At 49.2% G+C, this 15,556-nt stretch overlaps 1 protein-coding gene across 2 annotated transcripts in view; it reads right to left on the reverse strand.

The window, feature by feature from the left end:
- Positions 1 to 15,236, reverse strand: part of CAMK1D (calcium/calmodulin dependent protein kinase ID) — a 376,228-nt gene extending 360,992 nt beyond the window's left edge. The window contains exon 1 of one of the 2 annotated variants that reach the window (XM_074324976.1): positions 14,336 to 15,236. In XM_074324976.1, coding sequence (XP_074181077.1) covers positions 14,336 to 14,427 — 92 coding nt within the window. In that variant the 5' untranslated portion in view covers positions 14,428 to 15,236. The remainder of the gene's footprint in view (positions 1 to 14,335) is intronic. The other variant, XM_074324975.1, reaches the window with a different exon arrangement.
- Positions 15,237 to 15,556: the final 320 nt, after the last annotated feature.

Genomic DNA, 15,556 nt, shown 5'->3' on the forward strand with positions numbered 1-15,556 from the left:
CTGCCCAGAAAGTTCCCTAGGGACAGGAACCACTTTTTTTTTTTTTTAAACCAACGTTTCCTTAGTGCCTGGCGCAGAGGAGATTCTCAATCTATACAATCCATTCAATTTTTTATAAAAAAGGAAACAAAACATGGATTCAGTTTCACAATTCTCAGAAGTCTCATCTGAAGCCTGCCTGAGGGGAATAAATGAAGGCACACCTCCAGACAGCTTTGACCAGACAAACCCACTCAAGATTTCTAGCACCTGGGACTAGTTCAAGTTCCTCATTCCCATGGGGCATTCCAGGCTTGTCAAGAGGGGCCCAGTTTACTCATGTTCAATGAACCCAGGAACTTTCCGCAGGGGTGGGGTCTGTCTAGACAACAGACCCCAGCCATGCTGAGAGCCTACACAGCAGCCCCAAAACTCCAACTTCCTGGAGAGTTTCTGAAGAACACCCAGCTCATAACCTTCAGAGTTAAACAAGCTTTCGGGAGGTCCCTGCATTTTCATGGCCCATTCCCACAACCCCAGGATGAGGTTACACCTAGGAGATAGACATTCAAGAATTTCTGCAAGAAAGGAGGCCACCAGGAATAGCCTGGGACAGGGGAAGCAAGCAGTGACCACTAGTTACTGGTCCGGAAGACTCGAGGCTGCCATGCCCATGCCCTCAGTAGGACCCAGCCTGGGAGCCGAGCCAGCCAAGGGCAACTGTGGGACAGAGTCACTTGTGGGGCAGGCCACTTGTGGGGACAGAGTCCCAGAGAGCAGTTTCCAGGCTCTTGGCCTCACATGGAAAGGTGCTGACTTGGGTAGTAGATGGCCATCAGCTGCGGCTAATTGACCATCAGCTGTAACCAATTAGCCAATTAGCCACTGATATAACTGTTGGTCAGTTGGTTGGTTGGCAGGCAGAGAAGCGGACAGCAGGTTGTAGGTCATGTGGATCCTGCCTCCAGTGAGACTATAGAGGTATGACTGCCCTATCTTTGGCTCCGTGGGTGTTCCTTTTTGACCTAGACATATCCTGCGTTCTTATGTGGGGAGCAGGACCAGAGACCCCACAGGCCGCCTCGCATGACAAGTGGCACAGCGAGCAGAGTCTCCCGCATGACAGTACTTAATCTCAAAGTACCTCGGTTTGATGGCCCACAAGATGAGGGAGCTGGCCATCCAATCTCCTCGTGATGTAGAAAGACTTCACCTCCTAATCCCAAGAATGAGTTAGTTGATTGTGAACACTGTGTTCTGAAGAGAGATTAGCTTGAAGGTTTCGGGTGAGCAGTCTGGCAGAAGACAGGACTGCGCCTATAAGTGTAGCCTGTTCCAGCTGCCATAACAGAGTACTATAGACTGGGTGGCTTTTAAGCAATAAACATCTCTCATACCGTGTTTCCCCGACAATAAGACCTAGCCGAACCATCAGCTCTAATGTGTCTTTTGGAGCAAAAATCAACATAAGACCTGGTATTATTTTACTATAATATAAGACTGGGTCTTAATATAATATAATATAATATAATATAATATAATATAATATAATATAATATAATATAATATAATATAATATAATATAATATGATATAACACTGGGTCTTATATTAATTTTTGCTCCAAAAGACGCATTAGAGCTGATGGTCCAGCTAGGTCTTATTTTCGGGGAAACACGGTAGTTCTAGAGGCTGGGAAGTCCAAGGTCACGGTGCTGGCAGATTTAGTGTCTGGTGAGGACCCCCTCCCTGCTTCGTGGAGGGCCATCTTCTCACTGTGTCTCACAGGGTGGAAGAGGCAAGGGAGCTCTGTGGGGTCCCTTTTATAAGGGCTTCATCCTCATGAGGGCTCCACCCTCGGGACCTCATCACCTCCCAGAGGCCCCACCTCCAATTACCATCACCTTGGGGGCTAGGGCTTCAACATATGAATTTTGGGGACACACAAACATTCAGTCCATAGGAAACAGTATTTACGTTATGCCATGAAGTGACTGAGAAGCTAAGTTCCTGTGTCCTGCCCCAATCAGGAGAATCAGCCCCATCTGGATATCAATATTTTTTACCTCCTTCTTCCCACATGTATAATTAGCCCACTGGAAATCAGCTGAGCAGCATCTCCTGTTGGCACCAGGTTCTGTCCCACTGCTGAGTGTGCATGTTTAGAGGTGACAATGACAGGAGAGATGGTGAGCATGACAATTATCCCAGCAATGCCATCCTCACCACCACCAAGCTAAGGTGAAATACTGACACCCTGGAGAAAGTCAGATACTCACAGCACTCCACAGAGGCCACCAGCCCTACTACAACCCACACACAGCGGTTCAGTGAGATCAGGTGGTAAAGTACTGACATGCCTTCATACCAATTAGTTCCTAACTACAGCCCCACCCTACTCCCACAGGTCCCCTCAGGTGACCTCTGGGACCTCTCCTGAGATTTTCCCATCCCCCTGGAGGGGCTGTTACCCAGCAGCCAGCCAGCCAGCTAAGCGATTCTTCTTGTCTTCCTTATACAGTTCCACATTTTTCAAATCCTCCAGTAAGGTGACACATTGCTTTTATAAAAGGGTTTCTTCAGGTACCAAACACTTAAACACCGAGAAGGAAAACAACACACCGGCATAGAGCCAGAATAATATACTATGAAATGTTGGGGTTTACGTTGATGCTTCTACGGGAAGCCTGCCCCAAGGATGAGAGCCAGGTTTCAAAGAGTGCATGATGCTAACATTTATGAGAAAGGAATGCTTTTAAAGCTATAATCTTCATAACACAATAATACCTTCGATTTGTACAAAACCTTACTACACACACTTATCTCATTTAAGACTTAAAACAGGTCTGTAATATAAGCAGGGTTAATTACGCCCATTGAACAAACAAGGTAATCAGGAGGTAAAGAAGATAAGACCAAGATTCCACAGTTTCTAAATGACAGAGCTGGGACTAAACTCAGCTCTCCTGACTCTGCTTCCTCCACAGGTGTGCACGTGTCACCGTATACCCGCTCAAAGCCTCACTCAAGAATTCTGCAGTAGGTTGTTAAACCATAGGTGGCTTGAAATTGTTGCAGGCAGGAGGATTTATAGAGCTGGTCTCCTTACCGCCCCATAACACATTCACAGATGGGTTTTTGGGTTTTTTTTAATCCATCAGTATTCTCCATTTCCAGTGTCTCCAGTAACCAGCATGTAGCAGGATGGCATGGCAGAAGGAGCACCAAATTAGGAGCCCGAAGACTCTTCCATCTCCACCTGCCACTTAGCAATCTTTCACCTGAGTCATTTAACCTCCCTGAACCTCCATTTTCTTATCTGTAAAATAAGGACAATGATTGCTGCCCACTCACAGAGCTGTTCTAAGACTCAGGAGGAATCATGCACGTATATAAAAACGTTTCACAAACTGCAAAACACCACACAGTTGTGGAAAACAGTATGGTGGCACCGCATAAAATAAGCCTAGAATTACCTATGATCCAGAAATTCCACTTCTGAGTATAACCCAAAAGAACTGAAAGCAGAGACTCGATGAGATATGTAGATATGTGTACACCCATGTGCTTGGCAGCAGTATTCACAAGAGCCAAAAGGTGGAAGCGAACCAGTATCCACGGACAGATGATGGATAAACACCATGTGGTCCATCTACACAATGGAATGGAATGCTGACACCTGCTACTATGTGGATAAACCTTGAGGACACTATGCGAGGTCAAATAAGCCAGACACAAAAAGGCAAATACTGTAGGACTCTACATATGTGAGGTTCCTAGAGAAGTCAAATTCATAGAGACAGAAAGTGGATTGGTGGTTGCTCGTGGCTGGGGGTGGGGAGAATGGGGAGTTAGTGTTTAATGGGTATGGAGTTTCAGTCAGAAGATGGAAAGTTCTAGAGATGGATGGAGGTGATGCTTACACAACAATGTACTTAATAACCACTAAACTGTACCCTTAAAAATGGAAAAATGGTTACAATGGTAAGTTTTATGTTATGTATTTTTTTACCACAATTTAAACACATACACACAGACACACACACAAATGAGGTCTTATTATTATATCCCAGTTGTCAAAGGAGCCAAAAAAAGCACCACTAAAAGCCAACATTGTTTTTTAATCATTACTAGAACCACAAACTCCAGTTTCACTGACCAAGAAGTATCATTCTTGTACATTATTGCCAGAAACAGGCTGTCCCCAACGTTGACACAAGGTCTGCTGCAAGTTCATTTCAAGCATGTTGTTGTTGATGGTGGTGGTGGTGGTGGTGGTGGTGTTAGAGGCATATTTTCTTAGAGAAGTGAAAGTTTTCCTGGTAGCCAAGACCCTACTCAGGCCTTGACATCTGGCTACGGCTGAATGCCAGTGTTAACATCCCTGGCCTGGTCCTGGGAGCACGGCCTGTGCTGGGGAGGAGGCAGCGGAGGGAGCGATCACAGAGACAGCACCACAACGTCCTCTATTTCCAGGCCCCAGGCCAGTAGCACCCAGTTCTGTGATGCCTGAGGTCCTGTCCCCAGCCTGCTCACTCCGCCCTCAGCTTCCAGTTTGCAACCCATTTGAGCCTCCTTGGTTCCTCGAAGTCCCAAGGCCAGAATTACCTATTTTCCCTCCTGTCTATCATTCAAATGCTAATTCTTTTCAGCTACATGCTGGAGACAATGTACTTTTCTTTAAAATCCCTTACATCGTAAATAACTATTCCTTCAACCTATTTCAAGATATTTATATCTTCCAATGTTGTAAGGCATATTTCAAGCAGTCATTTTTATCAAGGTTAAAGAAGTATCAGCCCATAACGGGAAGACACCTGGGGTAAGGAGACACTGGCCCCACCTAGGGTATCTGCCACCTCCACCACCCCTTCCGCTCAGCTTCTCTTCCCTCCACCCACAAATTTTCTAAAGCTGCAAAGCTTTTGTTTTGTTTTGTTTTCACCACACTGTGGGTCTTGGTGGGAGAGGACAGAGTTGTGTAGGAGGCAGGAAGGAGTGTCACCTGAAATTCAGGGACTGTCTGAGATTTGATTAAATATGATACTTTTAGGGTTCCACTTACAGCACCAAATCCAGCAGGTGGAAAAGCAATTTCAGGGATGTATATTGTGGTCATGAAAGACAGAGAGGGCCTCTCAACAAGTAGTGTCACATCGACGATTTTCATTTCGGGAGCCTCTTCTTCCCTGGCTCACCCGTCATAGAGGTCCCAATAAATTGTGACCCCTAACCTTATTTGTCCACCAAAAGGCCTAAAATGAACAGACAGGTTAAGATGAGGGAGAGCTCCGAGCTTGGACAGCAGCTCCCCGAACGTCACATCTTCATCCTGGGACCTGGGAAATTAACCGTTTGAGATCTTTTCTGACACCCCATCCACAATCCCCTATAAAGATGTTGACAAATAAACAGTTACATGTGTTCCTAGGGTACATGCATATACATGCGGCCGTTTTTGGTTTTGTATTTATTTATTTTTTATTATATTAGTTTCAGTGACACACTGCCATTTTTAAATCCTCTAATATTAAAATACATTCAGTACATCTAGATTGTAAACTACAAAACTCCACGATGTAAAGATATTGTTTAAAAAAAAAAAAAAAGTTGCCTAAGTCCTCAAATCAAAACACTGTTTTCAATAAGAAACAAAGCAGAAACTCTGGAGCAATCCTCAGGGAATTGCTTATGTGAGAAAAAGCATGCTGAAGCAGAAGAAAGGCCACAACTGTACCAAGACCTATGTGCCATTTGAGAAGACAGAAAGTGCAGTTAGAAAAGAGTGTTACACAGGCTGATGTAGGTAGGGGCAGGTTAAAACACACACTCACTCACACACACACACACACACACACACACACCAGCTCAGGGTGCAGAAGACAAAGTTGATGGATAACTGGAGGAAAGAATGAGCCTGGGATATATAGCAAACTAGGTTACTCCACCACACGAGCTGGCCTGGAGGATGTCTCGGGCTGAGTCCCTTGGTTACTGCCGGCACTGTATGAACTGAACAGCCTCCTGCGGGGAGCAAATGTTGAATGGCTCAATGGACCATCCAAATCTGTGCAAATGGCCTCTGAGGAGCAGTGGTGCAGCACCGCAGGGACTAATGAGCGAGAACTAGCATTTACGGAGGACATATCTATGGGCCATGCACTGCACTTCCACGCGCTGTCATTTCCACGCGCCCTCATTTCATTTTCACTGCAACCCTACGTTAGCTACCAGTCTTAGCCTGTCTTACAGATGAGGACGTGACGCTGAGAATGGCCAAATAATTTGCCCCAAACCATACAGCTAGGAAGCAGGGGACCCAGGATTTGCACCCACATCCTCTTGGCCTCGGAGCCTACATTCTCAGCTGCTCACCACTATGCTACAGGGAATACCCAGCAATTGTCCCTCCCTGGCCGACTGATGATTTGGGATGGTTTTTTACCTCAGGTTTTGGAGAGGTTAAATATGCATCATTCTGCATACTTGCAACAAGAGCTTCCAAAATCAATTTCCAACAGATACTGACGTGTTCTTCCCCACAGTACTGGGCCTGACTACCCGTCGGTAGTCAGCTTCAACCACAGCGGCTGAAGGCAACCAGAGTTGATAACAGTCACGGTTTGTTCAATCCCAATTATGTCCCAGGCACCTCATCTACGTCACTGCATCCTTACAAGAAGCCCATAAGACAGCAACTTCCACCTCCACTTTAACTCAGAAAGATTAAGGAACCTGTATGAATGGCCATGCTAGAACTAACTTTCTGTGATTTTTTTTTTTTTTTTTTTTAAGATTTTATTGGGGAAGGGAAATTGTGTACTTCCAGGATTTTTTCCAAGTCAAGTTGTTGTGTTTTCAATCGTAGTTGTGGAGTGTGCAGTTCAGCTCCAGGTCCAGTTGCTGCTGTTAGTTGCAGGGGGCGCAGCCCACCATCCCTTGCGGGAATCGAACTGGCAACCTTGTGGCCGAGAGGATGCGTTCCAATCAACTGAGCCATCTGGGAGCTCAGTGGCAGCTCAGCTCAAGGTGCCGTGTTCAATCTTAGTTGCAGGGGGAGGAGCCCACCATCCCTTGCAGGAGTCGAGGAGTCGAACCATCAACCTTGTGATTGAGAGCCCAAATGGCCCATGTGGGAATCGAACCCGCAGCCTTCGGAGTTAGGAGCATGGAGCTCTAACCACCTGAGCCATCGGGCCCACTTTCTGTGATTTCTTTTCATTGCCTCCCAATGCCTCCCCAACCTAGCCTCAGTCAATATGCCGTCTTAAAGCCTTCTCCTCAAGATTTGGTTTATTCAACACAGAATCCCTCTGTTTCTGAGTCCTGCTGAAGTACTCAGAAAAACAGCATAAGTCACACAGCTGATCACTGGAGACAGGAACAAACTTGGTCTGCCACAGAATGAACTTGGCCTGTGGTGTCCATTTGAAGGTTACCCTGGGTCTCGTTGGAGCCTGAATAACCCATACACTGCATAATAAACATTTTTTTAAAGTCCAATGGGATCTAATAGGACATTGCCCAAGGAGAAAGTGACTGATCTCCTGCACCATAGAAAGCCAAGGGGGCGTAACCAACATGAACTGAGAAAGAAGATCATGGTGGCATCGCTCCCAGAGTCCACATGTCCTCCTGTTTTCACCACATACAGTGTGCACTAGTTTGACCATCTTGAGTCAGAAAAGAAACACGGGTCAGCCAGCTAGGGCAGCAGACTTCATGCTGGCCACCCATCAGCAATTCCTTCTTCAGTTAAAGAAATGTGTCCCCCGGGGGCTGTTTGCTCCCTGATGACCCCTGTGGAATCTGGTAAGGATTGAAGGCTTGGGGCCCTGGGGTGTGCCACTATGGGTGCAAGTTGACCAATAATGTGACAATCCCCTGCTGGACCAAAACCTAAGCTCTCCCAGAGGAGAGAGGAGGAGAGAGCTTGGAGGGGATTTAAGGAGATTTATCTGGGGAAAGGAAAGATTAAAGGGATTTATGGAGACGCAGCCAAAGAAAAACGCAACAAGTTAACCCCTAAAATCTTGCCCTGAGAGAACACACAGGTCCACCTGCCAAGCCTGATTACTGTCCATTCAGTTACCAAGTTTGAACCAGAAATTTCTATGTTAGACACAGTCCTCATTAGACCTTCTGGGGACAAGCTCTAGCCAAAGATGGAATTTCCCAAATCCCACCCTACTAATGTATAACTAGATTTTGTTATCTTTCAGTCAATGAGAACTTTTGGCTTTTCCTCTCCAATACAAAACACGCTGTCAAAGAAAGGAGTAGCAAACGTTCTCGTGTTTATTATTTTTCACAGGATTTTTGGGCTGTAAGTTCCCCAAGCAAGTGGGAGAATTATAGGTCTAGGCCCACCCACAAAGTGACCTAGATGGGTAATTCTAAAGGCAAAACCCAGCATTTTCATGGAAAGTGAAACAGTTTCTCCAGCTGCTGAAATGTCCAGCCTATCACAACTTTCCCTCCATGACAGAAGAGGAGATATTTCAAAAGCCCTTTCCAGATACAAGCCCTTGGAAGGAAGGAAATACACCTTAGAATACGGGATTCCCTCATGAGGGGAGCCCAGAAGCCCAAAGGATGTGAGCTTACCCTCTAAGCTGTTCCAAAAAGCTTCCCAGGGACAGGTGCTCAGAAAATCCTTGGAAAAACTGACCCAAACCACCAATGGCACTGTTCTTGCAACCCCAAACCCTCAGAGAATCTCACAGTCCACATCCAATCCACCAGAAATTCCCATTGACTCTCATTCCAAATACAGTGGTACCTCAGTTTTTGAACATCTCCGTTGACGAGCATTTCGGTTTACGAACGTCATAAATTTTATGGATCTATGGTATCATTAGATAGTAAAATTCATGCTAAATTTGCAGTTTTAGGGGTTGATTTTAAAGATCTAAAACGGATTAATCCATTTTGCATTACTTTCTATGGGGAAACCACACCTCGGTTTTTGAACATTTCAGAACTCGAACAGCTTCTGGAACGGATTACGTTCGAAAACCGAGGTACCACTGTAGATCCAAAATCCAACTGGATCTAACTCACCAGCTCGAACCCATCATCATCTCTCCCCGCTTCTGCCTTTGAGCCCGCCAGTCCCTCAACACAGCAACCAAAGCCATGATGGAAACACTCAGGCCCTCAGCCCTTGCTTTCCCCTCCGACTAAAACATTCTGCCTTCAGCTAACCCCATGACTCCACCAGATCTTTATTCAAATTATCAGCTTCTCAGTGAGGCCATCCCTGGCTAGCCTGCCTGTGGGGACAGAGCCCCAGAGAGTAGTTTACAGGCTCTCGGCCTCACAAGGAAAGGTGCTGGCTCGGGTGGTGGATGGCCGTCGGCTGTGGCTGATTGGCCGTCGGCTGTGGCCGGTTAGCCGATTGGCCACTAGTATAACTGCTGCGGCTACGGAGGAGAGCCGAGGACTGCCGAGGACTGACGAGGATCGCCGAGGATTGCTGAGGAGCCGAGGAGAGCGGAAGAGAGGAGTGGAACAGAGTCCAGAGAGTGGGGGAGAGTCGTCAGTCGGTTGGCGGAAAGGCGGATGGCAGGTCGCACGTCCAGTGGGCCCAGCCTCCAGTGAGACCATAGTGGTATGACTCCCCTACCTATGGCTCTGTGTGTGTTCCTTTTTGGCCTCACCATGTCCTGCGTTCTTGTGTGGGGAGCGGGAGCAGAGACCCCGCAGGCCGCCCCACCTGAAAAACGGCGCAGCGAGCAGGGTCTCCAGCACGACACTGCCTCAAGTTACAATCACCCCCACTCCAAAAAAACCCATTTCCCTGCTTTATTTTTCTCCCTATCACATACACAATATAACACACTCCACATTTTACTTATTCTTTGTTTTTGTGGGGGGGGGCATCTCAGCAGAATGTAAGCTTCAGGAGAGCAAGCATTTTTATCTGTTTGCTCACAAGCTATCTATCCCCCACCACCCACCCAGTGCCTAGAATATAACAGGTATGCAATAGATATTTCTAAATGTATCAGAGGCTGAATTGATATTGCTTCAAATGAAGAAGACTAAGAAATGCAAGCTTCTAACAAGTATTGCAGCTGGGGTACTCCTGGGTAGAAACCTGAGGACTTCCCACCCCTATTTCCCTCTCGGTGATATTCTTTCAAATGCTTCTCACAGACTCTAAAATTCTGAGTAATCCCAGGGTAAATACTACTAAATCAGCCAGTCAAATACACAAACCAATTCAAGTAGCTTTGCAGTGCCCTTCTGCCCCCTTCATAAACACCCCCAAGAAAAGAACAGCTGAACCTGTTTTCCACCTGGGCCTTCAGATACATCAATCTTCTGTATCCTCAACAGGTGTACAGAATGAACAATGTCAGCATAAGGAGCATGATACCAGTGGGAAAAGACAATGTTTGCCGCACAGAAACTTGTATTTCTCTCCTTCCTAAAGCAGCACCCAGCAGACCCTCATTTAATGAAAAAGAGAGCGGACTGTGCTGTTGACATTAAGCTGACATCCTGTCCTGAGCTGTTTTGCTTTGCCACGAGCTGGGCATAAAACTGTCCCTCCAGACAGCAGTCAGCTGCACCTGTCCCACAGGGGAAGGAGAGCCATAAAATCTCACCGTTGTCAGGGCACTTGAAAACGATCTTGTCTTTCCGGCACCTGTGATTTTAGAAATGACCAATGACCAATGACCAATCAACCCACAGGCCATAGACCCAATTCGTGGCTGAACCAGACGTGGAAGCCAGGCTCGTATCCTCCAGCCCCTTACAGACAGCAATTACTTCCACATACAATGTTCAGTCTGTAAGAAAAGCGTGTGTTCATACCCCGCAGAGAGGAAGGTCTGTTTTCCAGGACATGCCAGTTCTTATACTCCAGGGGAAATGAGGGCTACTGGGAGAATCTGTCTGCATCATGTAGTAAGTATGAAGGCCTTCTCTGTTCAGATGCCTTTCATGGCATGGAAATTACAGAAGGAACTTCCATGAGTCTGGGGTACTCCTGGATGCCACGCCAAAGCTTTCTGCCCATCCACATATGTCTCCAAACGGCATATTTTCATATTCATGTTGCAGAAGTCATTGAAAGATACCTACAGTAGAGACAGCCTGAGAAGACTCGGCAAATACGTGGACAAAAATGTTTACTGCTCCTAATTTGCTGTTACACAATATTTATCTGCTCTCACAGTGTGCCAAGGCTCTGAAAATATGTCACTGATTAATAAACAGCAATTAAGTCTTACTACCTTACTGGAAAGTAGGGTTAGGCTCCAGGTTTCCCTGTCAAAGGAGCCCCACTGCAGGCCCCAGGGGGAGAGGCTGGTCCTGAGGGCTGACTTAGATGTGTCAGCTAACCCAGGCCCAAACCACAGAGTCTTCCTTTCCCTAGCTGCCCTTTGCTTCCTCAGCCTCCTTCCCACCCTCTGAGGCCAGCCTTCACTCTCCTGGCCCCACCATCCAGCAAGGTCCCTTTGATCACACAGACTAAATGGCCAGACCCTTTAGCTTCAACAGTAAGTGTTCTGCTCTGCACGGAAAGGCACCTGGGTCAGGCAGCCAAGTATCAAATGACAAAGTTTGGCCAGGGGTTCATCAGGCCTTTCTGATGCTTTTGTTTAACATTTTAGCACTGCAAGCTGATGGTCTGGCTCCTGGCTGGGCTTTCTTGCCTTAGGATGTTGATGCCTTTGACTTACACCAGTTTTCATTACAAACAAGAACCCACACTCAATATCCATACTGGTAAGACCGGAAGACACCTCCTCTATTGAGACTCAGGCCAAGGCTGCTGGGCATGGCCCAGGGTGAACAGGCATCCTGAATTTCAGACCACTTCTGAGAAGTCCCAGGAGACAAAAGAATGTTGATGACCCTAAAGCTTTGAAATGTTACAGATTTAGATAACAGGTTACTCCATAATTATGTTCTCTTTACATTAATATTCAGATTAGCTTTGCAAGTACTAAAGCTAAGTGGCATTGTTATTAAATATGTGCCATTACATAATCCACAAAGTGGCTCAACCCCATACGGATAATCATGAGTTGTTCTACCCAAATTCAATATTGGCTCCACCACTTAATAACTAGCTCATGTTTGGCAGGTCACTTACTCTCTGTTGCCTCAGTTTTCCCATCTACCAATTGGGGAGAATGGTAAGTACCTACCTCATGGGGTTATTAAAGTAAAATGAGTAAATACATGTAAGCATTAGAATGATGCCTGCTACTTAGTATTCATTTAATAAAGTCACCTACAATTGCTATTATTATCATTATGTCATTGAGTAAAAACATTTTGATCATTTTATTGTTTGTGTTTCATTCTTCTAGAACACCTGCCAGCACTACAGGACCACAGTGGGAAGCTTCTTTGCAAAGAATTCTTTCCAGGGCAGAGCCTGGGGCCCCCAACAGAGACCTGTACCCAAGTTCACAAAGAACGTGGCTAGAGTCCAAGGTTGTTCTGCAAAGAGCTCCACAGTCTCTCCGGCTCCAGAAGGCAAATCCCATCTTTCCCAGAGGTGGAAAGCACCGCAGTCATCCCCACGCAGCGCCTGCGACAGCAGGAGCTACTCAGTGAAGCCACAGCTCACTGAGCCTCAGCAGCCTGCCACTGCAGAGGTGCGGCTGTGGGGCTCTCCCCAGGAGCAGGACACCGTAAGGGGACACTGCATCGGTCTGCCTGGAGGCTGCAGGCAGAGGAACAAATACAAGGGGCCCAGGTGGGGACACACCGCCACGCAAAGGAACATATTCTCACCAGATGGGACTCACTCACTCCTGTCCCCTCACCCGCAGCCACATCTACAGTGTAGGGACCACAGGCGAGGGCACACTGCTAGGTGCTGCATCAGCCACAACCCCAAACCTGAACACACCTCAATGGCAATTTTCGAAACTTTTCACTGAAACTCACCCCTTCACTGGCCATGCTGAGAGGCAGCCCCAAACCCCTCTTTATGAAAAGGCTAAGTCTTTTCTGTTTTCATTGCAATAGATATAAAAAGCATAGACCCACAGGTGCCCACCGCGAAGCAATGCACCACAGCTGGGAGACCCTATACTCCACCTCTGCAAGTGTGCTTTCCTGGGCGTGAGAAGCATAGCTGGGAAGGCTACCTTCACAGATTCACTCTGGGAAGGAAACCTGCTGCAGACATGGGGGTGGGGGTGAGGAAAAACGACCCAAAGAACTGCAGTGGACCCTGAGTGTTGGGCAGAAGACAATCTGGGTTTGAAAATATGGTTCTGGAAAAGCAAACCAACCATAAAAACAAGTAAAAGGGAAAGAGGAAGGAAAGAAGAGCATACTCTTTTAAACTAGGAAACACCTCTTCTCTCTCTTCTCAGCCTAATCAACACCTCCATGAACCCCTGCAAAACGTCCAGTTCCTGTAGCACGTGTGTGAATATATACTGACAGATACTGATCAACAACTGACATTGATCACATGGGGGGAGAAAATAACTTGAACTTCAGATTCATTCAGCAGTGCCTGATTCTCTTTCACTATCAGCCTCCCCACCTATTCTCAGGCGCCCCAAAACAAAACAAAACAAACAAAAGCAACTCAGGGACGGAAAGGGAACCGCAGCTGAGCGGAGTGGCACACGCTTGCAGCATCCATGCCATCGACTTCTGATTATTTCTGCTTTCCTGAGACGCAGCTATCAGCATCGGACTAAACACAGCGCTGGAGAAAAAACGCCGGTACGGCGACACTCACAGACCCTCCCCGGGAGACATGCACTCTGGCGTGTGCGGCTGAGGCTCCGTAACATGGACAGACGCTCAGGTGAGGCTCTATCCCCACGTGACCCTGCACACTGCGAAATTCTTCCCTTCCACAATCGCGTGGCCATCCAAAGTCTTGCCTACACCTAGTACGTACAGATGTTAATGCTGTAAGAATGGGTGATGGAAGGGCAAAAATGGGAATGACCGAAGCTCGCTTTTCTCGTGACCACATCTGTCGTCCACGCAGTGCGCCCCTACACACGGTGAGTAAACGCGCACAGCCAGTAAGCAGAAAATCCACCATCTCAGTCCCCGGTCACGCGTAGGGAGAAAGAAGTCGAGAGGGCGGCGGTGTTAGGGGAAGTGGAAAGTCTCTCACCGGCGGGGACTGTCCTCCCAAAGCCCAGAGCTCACCCGCCCCGGAGCGGTACCCACCCGCGCCCAGGGGCGCACACCCACGCGTTTGGGCTCGCGGGGGTTCCGCAGAGCAGAGAACCCACAATGAGGACGCGGCGACCAGCCGGTTCCTGCCGAGGCGGCGTTGTTGGCAGCGGAACCGCCTAAGCACCTCGGCCGCAGCCCCTTCCACCCTCTTCTCCCCGATCCCCACTTACGTGCCAAGGGTCTCCTTGAACTCGAAAATTTTCTTGATGTCCTCCGCTTGCTTTTTCCAGGAGGAGCTGCTCTCGCCGTTCTCCCGGGCCATGGCAGACGAGGGCGGCGAGGCGGCGTGGCCGGGCGCGTGGGGCAGGGGGCGGGTGCGCTGAGGAGGGGGCGACCTGTGGCAGGGGCGCTGGAGGGTCCCGGAGGGCCGGGGCGGGCGGCGTGGGGATGCTCGGCGCGGGAGCCGGAGGAGACTTGGTGCTGCCGCAGAGCTTCCTCTTCGGCAGTTTCCTCTTTCACTCTCGCCGCCGCCGCGGTCCCTCCCTGGCTCTTATTTCTGCTCTTCTCGGGCACAGACTTCCTGCCGCCGCTGCTGCCTGCCCGGCTCCTTTGCAGCCGGCTGCCAGCCTCACTTTCTGCTACTTTCTTGCCTCCCTTCTCCGCCTCCCCGCCGCCCGCCTGCTCCCTCCTCCTCCTCCTTCTCCTCCTCCTCCCGCGGGCTCCCCGCCCTCCCCGCCTCCCCGCCTCCCGGGCGCTGTCGCCTTCGGGGATGTCCTGCGCCCCCGGCTCAGAGGCAAAGGCGTCAACCGCCCAGCCACGCTGTTGGTCGCCGCTTGCGCCCTGGAGCCCGAGAGAGGGCAGGTGTGGGGACCGGGCAGGTGCGGGGCGCTGGGGCACGCGCGGGAGGAGCCCAGCCCCTGAAGTGCTTTATTAATTCTGCAAAGTCAAGTCTCGGGGGCGCGAGGGCTTTCCTGCACCGCGGCGGGAGGGGGCGCCTCTGCGTCGCGCTCAGCGGCGGCGGGCGGGGTGGGGGTGGCGGCGCCTAGCCACGGGGATGCGGGACGCCCTCCCGCAGCACCCCCACTGCACTAGCCAGTGCGAACCCGCGCGGCTCGGGCCCGGAGGGCGGGGGCCGGTTGTTATGGCGACCGGAGGCGGGGACCGGGATACCGGCGGAGGTGGGCGTTGACTCCGTGCGATGGCCGGCACTCCCCGAACCTGTCAGTCCTCCCGACTCAGCGACTGGAGCTAATTCGCATTGCACCAAAATCGGCGCTGGCGTCCTATTGTGGCCGAAGGGAGGGGGCCTCGTGGCGACAAGAAAGCCTGGGAGCCTCAGGGCCGGGGACGCGCAGGACGTGCCGGGCGCTGCCTCGTTTTCCCTTTAGAAGCAAAACGCCCGGGATTGTTTGGCTGTTGGGCGGTGGGTGGATTCGGGGTTGGCCAGGCGC

This window comes from Rhinolophus sinicus, linkage group LG02, assembly GCF_036562045.2.
Source record: "Rhinolophus sinicus isolate RSC01 linkage group LG02, ASM3656204v1, whole genome shotgun sequence".
Taxonomy (NCBI): domain Eukaryota; kingdom Metazoa; phylum Chordata; class Mammalia; order Chiroptera; family Rhinolophidae; genus Rhinolophus; species Rhinolophus sinicus.